Raw genomic sequence first — 17,864 nt, forward strand, 5'->3', positions numbered from 1 at the left:
ATATACCTGGGCCGGGCCGACTGGTGGCGCAACGACATCGGCGCTGGACCCGGGAGTGGAGGTTCCTGGGTTCGAAACCAGTCGGATACGCTCCCGAGTACGCTTTCCATCCATGCTGGGTTGAGTGTCGGATCGCAACTCAACCTCGTAAAATAAAGGGAAAGTAGTGTGAAAAATGTCTGTGTGAGGAATGACACTACGCAGTCTCTCTCTCTCTCGCTCCACGCCTTGTAAAAGCCATGAAAAAGACATCATCACGGACACACGCATGGGCACGCAGATGCACAGACTCGCAGGCACATGCCAAAATAAATAAATATATATATATACCTGGGCCATGGAGATCATTTCAGCCCTGCAAGCTCATCCCATCTGCCCATAGCCCTCTAAACCCATTCTGTCCACTGGCTGTTAAATGTTGCTAATGTGCCCGTCTCAACCACCACTGACAGTGGAAAGTGATTGCAGGTCTTTCAGCTACAGAAGTGCTAACAGAAACTCCAAAGTCCTCATCCCTGGGAGAGGAAGGATTTTCGCCTAGAAGACTTATGAAGCCGTGTGGTGAAAACTGCAAGTTCATAGCCGATCATCCAGGACCACCACCAGACCGGCCCAGACAGAGGACTCTGGCGAGTTGTTGTCAGTGGCCTATTTCCCTGTAGGGGTGATGGGCTTAACTAACTAACTAATAGAACTGAACATGGTTTTTCAAATGTTGTCTGACCAGAGTTTTATAGAGCTGCAACATTACCTTACAGAATTTTTTTGTACTCCACCAGCTGTGTAGTTGACTTTCTCTGTGGTATAGCGTACATTCTGACCCTTGCTGCAACCTTATCAACCTGCTCCAGCACTTCTTTTGAGAAGTAACTGATGTAATTCTGGCCTGACGTTGGGTGCTGTGAATCGCGGGTGGGTTTCTGTGAAGGAACAGTGCTTGTGCCTCTTTTAACATTGATTGTATTTTATCTTTTCCCATTCTTCAGGAACAACTGGAGGCCAGAAAGAAACGGAAGAAGGAGAGAGAGGCACTTGGAGACAAGGTAATTCGTTAACATTGGTCACGGAGAATGTACACTTAATGCCAATTTAAAATTTACAGGGAAGATCTTCATCATCACTTTGTGCCGTGCCACAGGGAAGGTAGGAGTTCAGAAGAAGAAAGATTATCTTTTATTTGTCACATTTACCTGGAAACATACAGTGAAAAGCATCATTTGCGTCAGCGACCAACGCAGCCTGAAGACTGTGCTGGGGGCAGTCCAAAAGTGTTGCCACGCCTCTGGCACAACACAGCATGCCCACAACTTATTAACCCTAATTTGGAATGTAGGAGGAAACTGGAGCACCCAGGGGAAACCAACATGGACACGGAGAGAATGTACAAACTCCTTGGTGGTCGGAATTGAATCTGGAGCACTGGCGATGTAAAGCGCTGTGCTAACTGCTACACTACCATGTGGCCCTGATCTGGCTATCAGACATACAATGAAGTAACTGAGGCTAGGGTATGACATCTCAGAATTAGCTTTAATATCACCAGCATATGTCATGAAATTTGTTGTTTCCGGCAGCAGGACCTTACAGTACTAAATAATAAAAAATATAAATGACAATAAATAATATGTATATAGATAAATTTAGTAAGTAGTGCAAAAAGAAAGCAAAAAAAATATAGTGAGGATGTGTTTATGGGTTCATTGCCCATTCAGAAATCTGATGGTGGAAGGGAAGAAGCTGGTTCTGAATCGTTGGGGCTCCTGTACCACCTCCTTGACGGTAGCAATGAGAAGAGGGTATGTCATTGGGTGGTGGGGGTGGGGGTCCTTAATGATGGATGAGCCTTTTTGGGGCATCACCATTTGAAAGTCTTTTCCGTGCTGGGGAGGCTAGTGACCACAACAGAGATGGCTGAGTTTACAACTTTCTGCAGTTCTTTGCAGTGTCTCCCCCCACACCCACCCCCCCCCATACCAGCTAGAATGCTCTCCACAGCATTTCTGTAGAAATTTGCAAGAGTCAGGAAGGAAAAGGTGGGGTAGTTCATAATAAAGGATGTGATCAGTACAGCTCATCTTGTTGTGATCTTGTCGTGAAACATCAAGATGTAGGAACATTTGGGTGGGGGTGTGAAACAGCGAAGGAAAGTAGTTGTGGTAGGAGTTGCCTTTAGATCTGACAGCACAGGATGCAAGTCAAAGAAATAACAGAAGTCTGCATGAAAAGTACGGTAGGACACTCTGAGAAAAATCGTTATAAGAAGATAGTATGTGAAGCTTTTCGAATTTTCTCAATGTCTGCATAAATATGACCTAAAAAGTAATCAGATCTTCGCATAAGTTCTAAAACTAGTTGAACAGAACCCAATTAAATAATAACACAAAAAATTATACTTGTTCATGTATTTATTGAGAAAAATTATCCAATATTATAAGTATTGGGAAAAAGTATGTGAACCTTTGTTTTCAGTGACTGGTGTGACCCATTTGTACAGCAGTAACTTCAACCAAATGTTTCTGGTAGTTGGTGATCAGTCCTTTACATTGACTTGGAGGAATTTTAGGTCATTTAGGTCAGTCCTGCTTACAAAACTTCTTCAGCTCTGGGATGTTGATGGGCTTGCTTCAGGTCCTTCCACAACATTTCTATAGGATTAAGGGCAGGACTTTGACTTGGCCATTCCAAAATGTGAAATTTCGTCTGCTTCATCCATTCTTTGGTAGACTGACTTGTGTGTTTAGGGTCATTGTCTTACTGCATGACCCACTTTCTCTTGAGCTTCAGTTCCTGGACGAATACTCTGACATTCTCCTGTAGAATTTGCTAGTAGAATTCAGAATTCATAGTTCCATCAATGATGGCAAGCCTTACTGGTCCCGAAGTAGCAAAGCAGGCCCAAACCATGATACTGCCACCACCATGTTTCATAGATGGGATGAGGTTCTTCTATTTGTACACCATTTGCCTGACTGTGGATTACTAGAGCCCAAAACACTAGAAATGGTTTTGTAACCTTTCCCAGCCTGGTGAGCATCAACAACATTTTTTCTGAGGTCTTCAGAAATCTCCTTTGATCGAGACATGCCATGCTTCCAAAAACCTGTGTGGTGAAGATCAGACTTTGATAGTGAAAACCCAGGTTTATGCTCTTTAAATAGGCGGGGCTTCCCACACACAACTAATTGTCATCCCATTGATTGAAACACCTGACTCTAATTTCCCCAGTAAATGAACTGATGATCCGAGAGGTTTACATACTTTTTCCAACAAATACATGTAATATTGGATCATTTTTCGACAATAAATAAATGAGTAAGTATAATGTTTTTTTGTGTTATTTATTTAAATGGGTTCTCTTTATCTAGTTTTAGAACTTGTGCGAAAATCTGATTACATTTTAGGTCATATTTATGCAGAAATAGAGAAAATTCGAAGGGGTTGACAAACTGTATCTAATGTAGACAAGTTGGATGGACATCTTGGTTGGCATGACCAGCTGGGCCAAAGGGTCTGGTTCCACATAGTGTGACACTTTGATTCAAGTTCACATCCTTGGGTGTGTGGGTTGTTAACTCAAACAACACAGTTCATTCTTTTTCAATAAATAAATCTAATAAGGCCCAGTACTGCTCCTTCTCTACTCAGCAGTCGGTCTCTTATCATTGACAGACGCCATAAAATTTGTCTTTTTGTGGCAGCAGTGCAGTGTAATACAGGCACATATATATAACTAGGGTTCCTAAAACTTTTGCACAGTTCTGTAGCAATTTTATGTATTGCACTGTATTGCTGCTGCAAAAAAACAAATTTCATGACATATTTGATGATAAACCTGATTCTGATATGGATCCCTATTGTGGACTGAGAGAGGGAAGGGGGCAGGGAGAGGGGAATCATGGTTGGGAAAAGGGGAAGGGAGAATATGTAGCCATGAGGATGTGGATTTATTTTTAATGTTAATGAGAAAATTGCTGCTCTGATGTTTTGAAGTAACTAACTTTGCTCTCAAATTCTGGTTCAAGGCTCCACCAAAACCAGTTCCAAAGACGATTGAAAACCAGCGGGTGTATGATGAAACAGTTGTGGACCCGAACGACGAGGAGGTAATTTTCTAAGTATTGACCAAAGTCTTGTAAGCTTTAGTGAAAGGCTGCCCATGGCTGCATTTTCACTCAGGGTGTATGTTTCTGCTGAGGAGTTCCATGCCCATTGTCTTTTCCTGATGAAAGGATTGAAATTTTCTGTGACTGAGGATGGGGACCACACATTTCCTTTGTGCGCAGTGATTATGAAAGTCAGGTGCCCTGATTTTCTCACTTCAGCCTCATAGATCACTCTTGTTGTTATCAGTGTTTTGAATTCAAGCCAGATACTTCAGAATCTGAGTCATATTTATTATTACTGCACGTCGTAAAATTTTTTTTGTTTTGCGACAGCAGTAAATTACAATACAAAATAATTAGAAAGCTATAAATTACAATAAGAAATATATATAAAAATTTAAATTAAGTAGTGCAGAAAGAGAGCAAAACAACTGGTGAGGTGGTGTTCATGGGTTCATTGTCCATTCAGAAATCGGATAGCAGAGGAGAAGAAGCGGTTCCTGAATCATTGAGTTTGTGTCTTCAGGCTCCTGTGCCACCTCCTTGGTGGTGGCAATGAAAAGAGGGCATGTCCTGAGGGATGGGGGTCCTCAAGGCTTGATGCCACTTTTTGGGGCGTTGCCTTTTGAAGATCTCCTCGATGCTGAAGGTGAAGAAACTACAGAAAGGGCGCAGAGGAGAATTGCAAGGATGTTGCCTGGATTGGCGAGCATGCCTTATGAGAATAGGTTGAGTGAACTCAGCCTGTTCTCCTTGGAGTGACGGAGGATGAGAGTGACCTGATAGAGGTGTATAAGATGATGAGAGGCATTGATCGTGTGGATAGTCAGGGACTTTTTCCCAGGGCTGAAATGGCTAACACGAGAGGACGCAGTTTTAAGGTGCTTGGAAGTAGGTACAGAGGAGATGTCAGGGGTAAGTTTTTTTACTCAGGGAGTGGTGAGTGCATGGAATGGGCTGCCGGCGGTGGTGGTTCAGGCAGATATAATAAGGTCTTTTAAGAGACTCCTGAATAGGTACTTGGAGCTTAGAAAAATAGAGGACTATGTGTAACCCTAGATAATTTCTAAAGTAAGTACATGTTTGGCACAGCATTGTGGGCCAAAGGGCCTGTATTGTGTTTCTCTTCTGGGGAGGCTAGTGCCCAAGATGGCGCTGACTGAATGTACAACTTTCTGCAGCTTTTTCCGATGCAGTGCAGTGGCCCGTCCATATCAGATGGTGATACGACCAGTTAGAGTATATATGTAAAAATCTGTGGTTCTTCAAAATAAAATATATTCTTCACTTTCAGGTGGTTATTATGGTACAAATAAATAGAATGTGTATTTAAAATAAAATTGAATCCCCCACAGGTGGCTTTTGATGAGGCAACAGATGAATTTTCATCCTACTTCAATCGGGAGGTGACCCCTATGGTCCTCATCACGACATCGGATCGTCCTAGAGGGGTATGTCATAACACTATCAGACACAGGAGCAGGATAAGGCCGAATTCTGTAGATGCTGGAAATCCAGAGCAACACGCACAAAATAGTCTATGAATTCAGCAGGTCAGACAGCATACATAGAGAGGAATAAACAGCTGGAGCTTCAGGCCAAGACCCTGAAAAGGAAGGGGGAGGATGCCCGAATAAGGTGGGATGAGAGGAAGGAACACAGTCTTGAAGATGATAGGTGAAACCAGGTGAAGGGGAAGGTGGATGGGTGGGCTGAAGGTTGAAGTGACAAGCTGGCAGGTGGTGTGGAAGAGGAAAAACTCTGAAGATTAGCGAATCTGATGGGAGAGGAGAGTGGACCATGAGAGAAAGGGAAGGAACAGGGCAAGTAATGAGAAGAGAAGGGGTGGGGTTGGGGATCCAGAATGGGAGAAAAGAGGTGGTTTGGAGGAGAATGTGGTTTCTTTTATGATCTGTCTGGATGGTACACAGAACTAGAGCTTTTCACTGTATCTTGGTACATGTGACAATAATGAGCACATACCCCATGCACTCTTGGCTTTACTCAAGGATACATCCACAAATCTTTTTGCCTTTTCATTGGCCAGTAACATCATGAGGGATCCCATGCTCCCTTCTCCTGGACTGTTTGTCTCACTCACATCAAGGAGGAGGCTACAAAGCATCTGCGCCAGAAACACCAGACTCAAAAAGTTACTTTCCCCAAACAGTAAGGCTGATCCACACCTCCACCCACTAACCCACCCTCCATACCCACAGCCATCACTACTTTATCATTTCCTGTCAGTCACTTTATGTACAGACACTCCTGAGCCTAGCCTCACTTTATGGACATACAATCAATCTATGTGTAAGTTATCTCAGGTATTTATATTTATTACGTGTCTTAATATTATTGTGCTTTTTGGTGTTGCATCAGATGCAGAGTAGCAATTATTTTGTTCTTTACACTGATGTACTGGAAATGACATTAAACAGTCTTTAATCTTGAACCTTCCCAAGACCCCAAATTTTTAAAGTAGCTCTCAGTCTCACTTCCTAATTGCCACTGCTGTGACTGAGTGTCCTTTCTGATTGAAACTGAAAGAGAACCAGAGCCGCCGCCTCACAATCGATTGTTCAATAGTGACCTCTCATGCTGTCTGTGTGGAGTCTGCATGTACTTTCTGTGGCCATTTTGGGTTTCCCATGGGTGCCTGGGTGAAATGTGCGCTTCTAGTAACACACACAACACGCTGGAGGAACTCAGCAGGTCGGGCAGCATCAGTGGAAAAGATCGGTCGACGTTTCGGGCTGGAACCCTTCGGCAGCCTCAGTTCCGGCCCGAAACTTCGACCGATCTTTTCCACTGATGCTGCCCGACCTGCTGAGCTCCTCCAGCGTGTTGTGTGTGTTGCTTTGACCCCAGCATCTGCAGATTATTTTGTGTGTGCGCTTCTAGTATTGTGACTGACTAAAACTGGGCCACACAGGAGCTGTAACTGGGAAATATAAAAGTCTTTATTCACACAGTGAGCCCTGAGGAGAGAGGGTCCAGGAGAACCCAAGTGAATCTCATTCTCCTGACATGATTACTTATTTAATTAGAGATACAAGCCTTTGTGGCTCAACGAGCCGTGCTGTCCAGCAATCCACCTGATCATCCTAGCCTGAACACAGGACATTTTACAATGACCAATTAACCTAGTAATCGGTATGTCTTTGGACTGTGGGAGGAAATGGGAGCGCCCGGAGGAAACCCACACGGTCATGGGGAGAACATACAAACTCCTTACAGATGGCATGGGAATTGTACTTGAAACTCCGGAATGCCTTGAACTCTGAAAGCATCTTGCTAGCTGCTACACTACCGTGGCACCCAATCTCACCCCGCCCAAGTGTTGTGACTAAAACAGAGCCACACGGAAAATATAAAAGTCTTTATTCACGCAGCATACCTCCAGGCAAGAGAGAGTTCAGGAAAACCCAAGTCAATCTCATCTCCTGACACAATGTTTTGTGTCATAGGAAGGGTGGACAATAGTGCTGAAGATGAGATAGCTGGTTTACAACCGGGCAATGTGTGGTGAGGAGAGGCTGTTGATAGGGCAGTCAACAGGATGAGCTGCAATGTAAAAGGTGGACAAAGGGTGAATACAGGACTGAAGGTGTTACATTTGAGTGTGCACAGTGTACGGAATAAGGTAGGTGAACTTGTTACACGGTTGCAGATTGGCAGGTATGATGTAGGAATCACTGGATCATGGCTGAAAGAAGGTTACAAGTGGGAGCTTATTGTATTGAAAGGACAGCAGAGGGAGTGGTAATGCTCTGTTGGTAAAAAATGAAATCAAATCATTAGAAAGAGGTGACATAGGGTTAGAAGGTGTTGAATCATGTGGATAGAGCTAAAGAACTGCAAAGGTAAAAATACCCTGATGGGAGTTGTGTACAGACCCCCAAACAGTAGCAAGGATGTGGCCTACAAATTATAAAGGGAGAATACATGCCGAAAGGGTAATGTTACAATAGTCATGGGGGATTTCAATATGCAGGTAGATTGGGAAAATCAGGTTGGTGCTGGATACCGGGAGGGGGAGTTTCTAGAGTGCCTACGAGATGGCGTTTTAGAGCAACTCGTGGTTGAGCCCAACAGAGGATCAGATATTCTGGATTGGGTGTTGTGGAGTGAAACAGAATAGATTCGAGAGCTTAAGGTAGAAGAACCTGTAGGGGCAACTGATCATAATATGATCAAATTCACTGTGAAATTTGAGAAGGAGAAGCTAAAGTCAGATGTATCAGTATTACAGTGGAGTAAAGGGAATTACAGAGGCATGAGAGAGGGGTTGGCCAGAATTGATTACAAAAATACACTGGCAGGGGTGACAGCAGAGCACCAGTGGCTGGAATTTCTGGAAGTGATTCGGAAGGCACAGGATATATATGTCCCAAAGAGGAAGAAGTATTCTAAAAGAAAGATGACACAACCGTGGCTAAAAGAGAAGTCAAAGCCAAAGAGAGGGCATATAATAGAGCAAAAATTAGCGGGAAGTTAGAGGATTAGGAAGCTTTTAAAAACCAACAGAGGGCAACTGAAACGTCATTACGAAATTAAAGATGAATACAAGCCAGCCAATAATTTTAAAGAGGATACCAAAAGTTTCTTCAGATATTTAAAGCGTAAAAGAGGGTTGAGTGTGGATATCAGACTACTGGAAAATGATGCTGGAGAGGTAGTAATGGGGGCCAAGGTAATGGAGGAAGAACTGAGTAAGTATTTTGCATCAGTCTTTACTGTGAAAGACATTGGCGGTGTTGTGGGAGTTCCGGTTGTCAGGGGTTATGAAGTATGTGAAGTTACTGTAACGAGAGAGAAGGTTCTTGGGAAACTAAAAGGTCTGAAGGTAGATAAGTCACCTGGACCAGATGGTGTACACCCCAGGGTTCTGAAAGGAGTGGTTGAAGAGATCCTGGAGACATTAGTGATGATCTTTCACTAATCACTAGATTCTGGAATGGTTCCAGATGACTGGAAAATTGCAAATGTCATTCCACTCTTCAAGAAGAGAGAGAGGCAGAAGAAAGGAAACTACAGGCCAGTTAGTCTGACCTCTAGCTGGGTAGATACTGGAGTCAATTTTTACGAATGAGGTACTTGGAGCATATGAAAAATTAGGCAGTAGTCAGCATGGTTTCCTTAAGGGAAAATCTTGCCTGGCAAACTTGTTGGAACTCTTTGAAAAAATGTCAAGTAGGATAGACAAGGGAGAATCAGTTGATGTTGTGTACTTGGATTTTCAGCAGGTCTTTGACAAGGTGCTCCACATGAGGCTCCATAGCAAGCTATGTGCCCATGGTATTAGAGGAAAGATTCTAGCATGGATAAGCAGTGTTATTAGGAAGAATTTCTTTACCCAGAGGGTGCTGATCTGTAGAATTCTTTGCCACAGGCAGTTATGGAGGCCAAGACTTTACGTATATTTAAGGCAGAGTTTGATAGATTTTTGTTGGGTCAGGGCAAGAAGGGATACAATGAGAAGGCAGGAGATTGGGGCTGAGGGGAAAATTTTATCAGCCATGATGGAATGGCAGAGCAGACTCAATGGACCAAATGGCCTAATTCTGCTCCTATATCTTATGATCTTATAACGATAAACAATTGTATAATCACCTATCTTAACCTTTTGAATATAGTCAGATAAATTAACAGAATTACATATTTACAATGGTAGCACATCTTATCTAGCAGAACCCCTTTGAATATTCAGTATTGGTGTTTGTTCCAAAAGCCGTCGAGACAAACTGCATACATCCAAAATGTACCCCTGTTACTGTGCTGAAGGATGGATCCATTGATGTGCAGCTGACCAGAAGGTTGAGTGACAAAACAGATCTGTCTTGAACTGTGCATTAAGTGGCAGCAATACACAGTTAACAACATGTTAATAAACAATCATCGATTGTTTTCCCCTATGGAATTTCAGTGGGACGGAATCAGAATGTCCTAATTAATTGCTTCAGTCAGAATCAGCTTTAATATCAGTGGCATATGTTGTGAAATGCGTTGTTTTGTGTTAGCATTACATTGTAATAAAAAACCTATAAGTAAGACCATAAGATGTAGGTGCAGATTTCCATTTTCTGCAATATCTTTGCGTCTCCATTGTTACTTCTCTCATTTTTTTTTGTGAAGATGTGGTTGATTTTAAGCGTATTCTGTGAGTTACGAGTAGTAAGTTCCTCCACTCACTGTCTTTTTTGGAAGCTCTTTCCTGTGTTTCTTGGGAGCATTTGCTTTACTCCCTGTACCTCTGCTTCTTTGTGCAGATTCTTCTGAGTAAATAACTTCATTTGCGTCACGTTAGATTTTTTTGATGTGTAACGTCTACTCTGTCCTATCTCCAACTCTGGCTGGAGCAGTGTACCCAGTAAATAACATCATAAGACATCAGTGCAGAATTCAGCCATCTGGCCCATCGAGTCTGCTCCGCCATTCCATCATGACTGATATTTTATCCCTCTCAACCCCTGACTAATCTGAAAGAGGCATTAGTAGTGATCTTTTTAAGAATCACTAGATTCTAGCATTGTTCCGGAGGACTGGAAAATTGCAAATGTCACTCCACTCTTTAAGAAGGAAGGGAGACAGAAGAAAGGAAATTATAGATCAGTTAGCCTAACCTGTGGTTGAGAAGATGTTGGAGTCGATTGTTAAGGATGTGGTTTAGGAGGCACATAATAAAATAGGCCCAAGTCAATATGGTTTCCATAAGGGAAAAAGTTGCCTGACAAATCTGTTGAAATCCTTTGAAGAATTAACAGGCAGGATAGACAAAGGATAACCAGTGGATGTTGTGTACTTGGATTTTCAAAAGGCTTTTATCAAGGTGCTACACATGAGACTGCTTGACATGATAAAAGCCTGTGGTATTACAGAAAATTGGGACCACTTCTTTTTATGTTATATGAATATGATTTGCATGACGGAATTGACAGCTTTGTGGTGGTTCATGAAAATGATTCTGGGTTTGTAAAGCTTAATTTATGAGAATCGTTTGATGGCTCTGGACCTGTACTCACTGGAATTCAGAAGAATGAGGGGTGATCTCATTGAAACCTAATGCATGTTGAAAGGCCTCGAAAGAGTGGATGTGGAGAGGATGTTTCCTGTTGTGGTGGAGTCTAAGACCAGAGGGTACAGCCTTAAAATAGGGGTGCATCCTTTTTAAACAGAAGGACATCCATTTATAACAGAAATGAGGAGGAATATCTTTAGCCAGAGAGTGGTGAATCCATGGAATCCGTTACCATGGACACCTGCGGAGGCTAGGTCATTGGGTATATTTTAGGCAGAGTTTGATTAGTAGGGGAATGAAGGGAATGAATGGATATGGGGAGAAGGCAGGATATTGGAGCTGAGAGGAAAATGGATCAGCCATGAGGAAATGGTGGAGCAGACTCGATGGGCCAACTGGCCTAATTCTGCTCTTGTATTTGATCTAACTAAGAACTGATCAACCTCCATTTTAAATATTCTCAATGACTTAGCCTCCACGGCCTTTTGTGGCAACATATTACACAGATTCATCATCCTCTGGTTAAAGAAATTACTCCTTATCTATTCTAAAGGGACATCCTTCTCTTTTGAGGCTGTGCCCTCCGGTCCTAGATTTTACCACTATGGGAAACATCCTCTCCACATCCACTCTATCTAGGTGTTTTAACATTCAATAGGTTTCAGTGAGATCACTCCTTATTCTTCTAAACCCAGTGAGTATAGGTCCAGAGCCATATTTCATGCTTTTTAACTCTCTGGTGTGTTTGTTTCGCAGAGAACAGTCCGGCTTTGTGATCAGCTGTCAAAGGTGATTCCAAATTCACATGTCTACTACAGAAGAGGTCTGGCTCTGAAGAAGATTATACCCCAGTGCATTGAGAAAGGTTTTACCGACCTGCTTGTCATCAATGAAGATCGGAAAGTACCAAGTATCCTTCATTGTGTCTATTGGAAGCTGCATCTAGTTTCCTGCAGGTCATCAGAATCAGAAATGGGTTTAATATCACTGGCATACGGCAGCCCCCAACACTTTGTTCTCATAATGAGTACTGTATTACAACCAGTGATTTAGATCAATTTAACTCCTTTTTATCTCAATAGCACCCCGGAAGCAGGGAAAATTGTAAAGTATGAAAAACTAAAAATTCAGAAGTATTCATCCTCCTTCACCCCACACAGACTTCCAATCTGTGTCTTGTAAGGCATGAAAATGCCTGACGCAGGCCTCTCATGGTCTGAGTCGACCTTCCCTCCCTTTGCTCAGTACTTAGTCGAACCACCTCTCACAGCCATTACAAGCAGTAACCTTTTTGGATAAGTCTGTATTAGCTTTGCACAATGTGATGGAGCAGGATTTGCCCATTCCTCCTGCAAAATTGCTCAAGCTGTGCCAGGTTAGTTGGGGAGCAGTGGTGGACAGCAATCTTGAGGTCTTGCTAGAGATGTTCAATCAGGTAAAGATCAGGACTGTCTAGGTCACTCAAGGACATCTGTTTCTTTCATTTGAAGTCACTCCATGGTTGCTCTGGCTGTGTGTTTTGGGTCATTGTCCTGCTGAAAGAACTTCCTCCCCAGTTTTAAGATTTCTGGCAGAGGCTAGCAGGTTTTTATCCAGGATCTCTCTGTGTTTGTCAGCATTCATCTTCCCATCAATCCTGACCAGATTTCCCGTCCCTGCTGCTGAAGAACATCCCTTTAGCGTGATGCTACCTCCACCATACTTTACAGTAAGGATGGTGTTACCTGGCCGACGCATAGTACAGTATTAGATCTACACCACATGTACCACTTAGAGTTGAGGCCAGTAAGTTCCACTTTAGTCTCATCTGACCACATGACCTTTTTCCATATCTTTACAGTATTTTCGAAGTGATGCTTTGCAAAGTCTTTACATTGCAAGGATATGCTCTTTTTTTTAAGCCTTCCTTGCCACTTTTCTATAAATAAACTTTTTATGCAAGGTCTTGGAGATTGTGGAGCCATGAACTTCATTTCCACTTACAGTCACTGACTTCTGCAGCTCGCTCACAGTAGCCTCTCTTACAAATGCCATTCTTCTCCAGTGACTAAGATTAGAGTGGCGGTCTGACCTAGGCAGTGTGGCTGTGGTTTCATTTTTTCCCCACATTTTCATGATGCACTGCACTGAGTTCCAACGTATGCTCAGTGCCTTTGAGGTGGTCTTGTACCTTTCCCCAGATTTGTGTTTCTCTTTTACCATTTCCCTGGCTTGTCTTGAATGCTGTTTTATCTTCTTTTTTGGTTTGGTCTGTTGAAAAACTACCATACTGTTGGACCTTACAGAGAGAGGGGGTATTTATTCTTATGAATTCATTGCAAACAGGTGATCTTCCAATTTTCTACATCAATAAATTGGGTGACTTGCCAAGGTAATATACAGTATTACGCCTGAGGAAAGTTAGTGTAGTCATCAGAAAGGAGATGAATACTTTACAGCCTCATAATTTTGGTTTTAAAGTGTTGACAGGTTTTGGAATATTCTTTTTGATTTGACATGATGCACAATGTTTTGTAGATTAGCTCAAAATATCCTACTTTGATATATTTTAAATTTAGAAAATGAGACAGTAAAATGTGAAAATAGTTGTGGCGGCTGAACACTTTTTCAAGGCACAGTATGTCGTGAAATTTCTTGTTTTTCGACAGTAGTACATTGCAGTGCACAATAATAAAAAATAAATTACAATAAGAAATACTTAATAAATTAAGTCATACAAAATGGGAGTAAAATATTGATGTATTGATTGTCCATTTAGAAATCTGATGGCAGAGGGGAAAAGGCTGTTCCTGAAGTGTTGAGTGTGTATCTTTGGGCTGCTGTATCTCCTCCTTGATGGTAGCAATGACAAGAGGGCAAGTCCTGAGTGATGGGGGTCCTTAATGATGAATGCCCCCTTTTTGAGGTATAGTGTCCTCCATGCTGGGGAAGTTCAGACCACAACTGGAGTATTGTGAGCAGCTTTGGGCCCCTTATCTAAGGAAGGAATTGCTGGCACTGGAGAGAGTCCAGAGCACGTTCATGAGAATTATCCTGGGAATGAAAGGGTTAATGTATCAGGATTGTTTGGCTCTGGGCCTGTATTTGCTGGAGTTTAGAAGAATGAGGAGTGATCTCATTGAAACCTATCGAATATTGAAAAGCCTAGATAGAGTGGATGTTGAGAGGATGTTTCCTATAGTCTTGAACCAGAGGGCACAGCCTCAGAATAGAGCAACATCCCTTTACAACAAAGATGAGGAGCAATTTCTTTAGCCAGAGGGTGGTGAATCTGTGGAATTCATTGCCACAGATGGCTGTGGAGGCCAAGTGATTGGGTATTTTGAAGGTAGAGGTTGATAGGTACTTAAATAGTCAGGGCATCAAAGGTTACTGAGAGAAGGCAGGAGAAGGGTTGAGAGGGATAATAAATCAGTCATGTTAGAATGGTGGAGCAGGCTCAGTGGTCTGGATGCTTCATTCTGCTCCTGTGTCCCATGGTCTTATGATCACTGATTGCTGGCATTGTAAACTGTTGTGCTAACCACTATGCTACCTTGCTGCCCTCCCAGCTGAACAGAGCCTCTAATTTTCTTAACCAAGTATGTCAGATGGATTAATTATTAGTCACCTTCCAGATGGACCTACGGCTCATTTCAAGATGTCTAATGCCCGCCTAGCCAAAGAACTTAAGGTGAGAGATGGAATGGAGTGTGGTTGAGTGCACTGGAAAACATTGGTGGATATTGCTTTAATTGTAATGTCTGCCTGGAATATAAATGTTAGAAATTGTTTGTAAATAACATCTTGCGTGCATTTGTTTTAGGTGTCATCTTCTCAACCAGTATCGCTCCAACAGGACTGACTTCGGGAGCATTGTTCTGGATCTTGGTCTAGAGCCTATTGATGTTCTCTCACAGTAGCGATCATGTTCCACAATCCCAGTGATATTGTTGGGGCTTCGCTAACTGATTGCCTATGTTAAACCATAAGATAGAGGAGCAGAATTAAGCCATTTGTCCCACCGAGTCTGCTTCGCTGCTGGATCGTTAGTGAAAAGACATTTTAGCATTGGAGAGAGTCCAGAGGAAGTTTGTGAGAATGATCCCAGGAGTTAACAAAGGTAGCTCTGGGCCTGTACTCGCTAGGGTTTAGAAGAATGAGTGGGGATCTCATTGAAATCTATCAAATATTGAAAGGGCTCAAAAGTGTAGATGCGGGGAGTGTATTTACTATAGTGGGGGAATCTAGGACCAGAAGGCACAAGCTCAGAATAGAGGGATGTCCATTTAGAACAGAGATGAGGAGGGATTTTTTAACCAGAGCTTGGTGAATCTGTGGAATTCATTGCCACAGATGGCTGTGGAGGCCAAGTCATTGCGTATACTTAAAGCAAAGCTTGATTGGTTCTTGTTAGTAAGGACATCAAAGGTTACTAAGAGAAGGCAGGATAATGGGGTTGAGAGGGAAAATAAATCGGCCATGATCAAATGGTGGAGCAGACTCGATGGGCCGATTGGCCTAATTCTGCAACTGTGCCTAGTGTCTTTTTTTCCCAAGCCCCAATCTCCATGTAGCCCTTAACCCTTTACTAAGCAAGTGACAATTGATCTCTACCTTAAATATATTAAATAACTGGGCCTCCACAGTCCTCTGGCAATGATCTGCAGCTGCAGCTTGATGACCTAGTGCTTATCAGGGAGAGTGAAGAGGTGATAGACAGGAGCTACAGGGAGGTAGTCACCCCTAGGCTACAGGAGTCAGAACACTGGGTCACTGTCAAGAGAGGGAAGGGAAATGCTCGGATAGTGGAGAGCACCCCTGTGGCTGTCCCCCTCAGCAAAAAATATCTTGTTCTGGATGCTGTTGAGGGGGATGACCTGACAGGGGATGCCCACAGTGACCGAGTCTCTGGCACTGAGCCTGGCGCTGTTGTGCAGGAGAGAAGGAGGGTGAAGTGAAATGCGGTAGTCGTGGGGGATTCCATAGTCAGGGGAACAGACAGGAGATTCTGTGAGCCTGACAGAGATACCTGCATGGTGTGTTGCCTCCCAGGTGCCAGGGTACGGGATGTCTCGGATCGGGTCCTGAATATTCTAAAGGGGGAGGGTGAGCAGCCAGTTGTCTTGGTACATGTTGGTACCAATGACATAGATAGGACAAAGGAGGAGGTCCTGAAGAGAGATTTCCAGGAGTTAGGAAGGAAGCTGAGAAGCAGGACCTCCGGGGTAGTAATCTCGGGATTGCTACCTGTGCCCCGTGCTAGCGAGGGCAAGAGTAGTCGGATCAGGCAGATAAATGCGTGGCTGAGAGACTGGTGTAGGGTCAGGGCTTCAGATTCTTGGATAATTGGGATCTCTTTTGAGGGAAGTATGACCTGTTCAAAAAGGACAGGTTACACCTGAACCCGAAGGGGACCAATATCCTGGCGGGAAAGTTTAATAGAGCTGTTAGGGAGGGTTTAAACTAATTTGGCAGGGGGATGGGAACCGGAATGATAGAGTGGAGGAAGGGGAAAACAGAAATAAATCTAAGATAGTGAGCAGTAAAGATGTCAGGAAAGACAGGCAGGTGATGGGGCAAATGTGTAGCCATTGGGATGAGTTGCAGTGCAATAAAGCTGCAGTGAAATCAAAGCAAAAAGTAACAAATACTGGTCTTAAGGTGTTGTACTTAAATGCACGCAGCATAAGAAATAAGGTGGATGATCTTGTTGTACAGCTACAGATTGGCAGGTATGATATTGTGGCCATCACTGAGACCTGGCTAAAGGATGCATGTCTCTGGGAGCTGAACGTCCAAGGATACACGGTGTATCGGAAGGATAGGAAGGTAGGCAGAGGGGGAGGCGTGGCTTTATTGGTAAGAAATGATATTAAATCATTAGAAAGAGGTGATATAGGATCGGAAGGTGCAGAATCTTTATGGGTTGAGCTGAGGAATAGCAGGGGTAAAAGGACCCTGATGGCAGTTATTTATAGGCCTCCAAACAGCTGCAGGGATGTGGACTACAAATTACAACTGGAAATAGAAAAGGCTTGTCAGAAGGGCAGTGTTATGATAATTGTGGGGGATTTTAACATGTGAGTAGATTGGAAAAATCAGGTTGGCACTGGATCTCAAGAGAGAGAATTTGTAGAATGTCTGCGAGATGGCTTTTTAGAACAGCTTGTTGTTGAGCCCACTAGGGGATCGGTTGTACTGGATTGGGTATTGTGTAATGAACCGGAGGTGATTGGAGAGATTGAGGTGAAAGAACCCTTAGGAGGCAGTGATCATAACATGATTGAGTTCACTGTGAAATTAGAAAAAGAGAAGCCGAAATCTGATGTGTCGGTGTTTCAGTGGAGTAAAGGAAACTACAGTGGCATGAGAGAGGAACTGGCCAAAGTTGACTGGAAAGAGACACTGGCGGGAAAGACAGCAGAGCAGCAGTGGCTAGAGTTTATGCGAGAAATGAGGAATGTGCAAGACAGGTATATTCCAAAAAAGAAGAAATTTTCGAGTGGAAAAAGGATGCAACCGTGGTTGACAAGAGAAGTCAAAGCCAAAGTTAAAGCTAAGGAGAGGGCATACAAGGAAGCAAAAATTAGTGGGAAGACAGAGGATTGGGAAGTCTTTAAAACCTTACAAAAGGAAACCAAGAAGGTCATTAAGAGAGAAAAGATTAACTATGAAAGGAAACTAGCAAATAATATCAAAGAGGATACTAAAAGCTTTTTCAAGTATATAAAGAGTAAAAGACAGGTGAGAGTAGATATAGG

General features: G+C 43.0%; 1 protein-coding gene across 1 annotated transcript in view; it reads left to right on the forward strand.

Moving 5' to 3' along the window:
- Positions 1-17,864, forward strand: part of rpf1 (ribosome production factor 1 homolog) — a 42,473-nt gene that overhangs the window by 14,900 nt on the left and 9,709 nt on the right. Inside the window, exons 2-6 of the mRNA XM_063065062.1 lie at positions 987-1,043; positions 4,023-4,103; positions 5,459-5,554; positions 11,878-12,031; positions 14,712-14,794. Of these exons, the coding sequence (XP_062921132.1) occupies positions 987-1,043; positions 4,023-4,103; positions 5,459-5,554; positions 11,878-12,031; positions 14,712-14,794 (471 nt within the window). The remainder of the gene's footprint in view (positions 1-986; positions 1,044-4,022; positions 4,104-5,458; positions 5,555-11,877; positions 12,032-14,711; positions 14,795-17,864) is intronic.

Source organism: Mobula hypostoma, chromosome 12, assembly GCF_963921235.1.
Source record: "Mobula hypostoma chromosome 12, sMobHyp1.1, whole genome shotgun sequence".
In the NCBI taxonomy this organism is placed as follows: Eukaryota; Metazoa; Chordata; class Chondrichthyes; order Myliobatiformes; family Myliobatidae; genus Mobula; species Mobula hypostoma.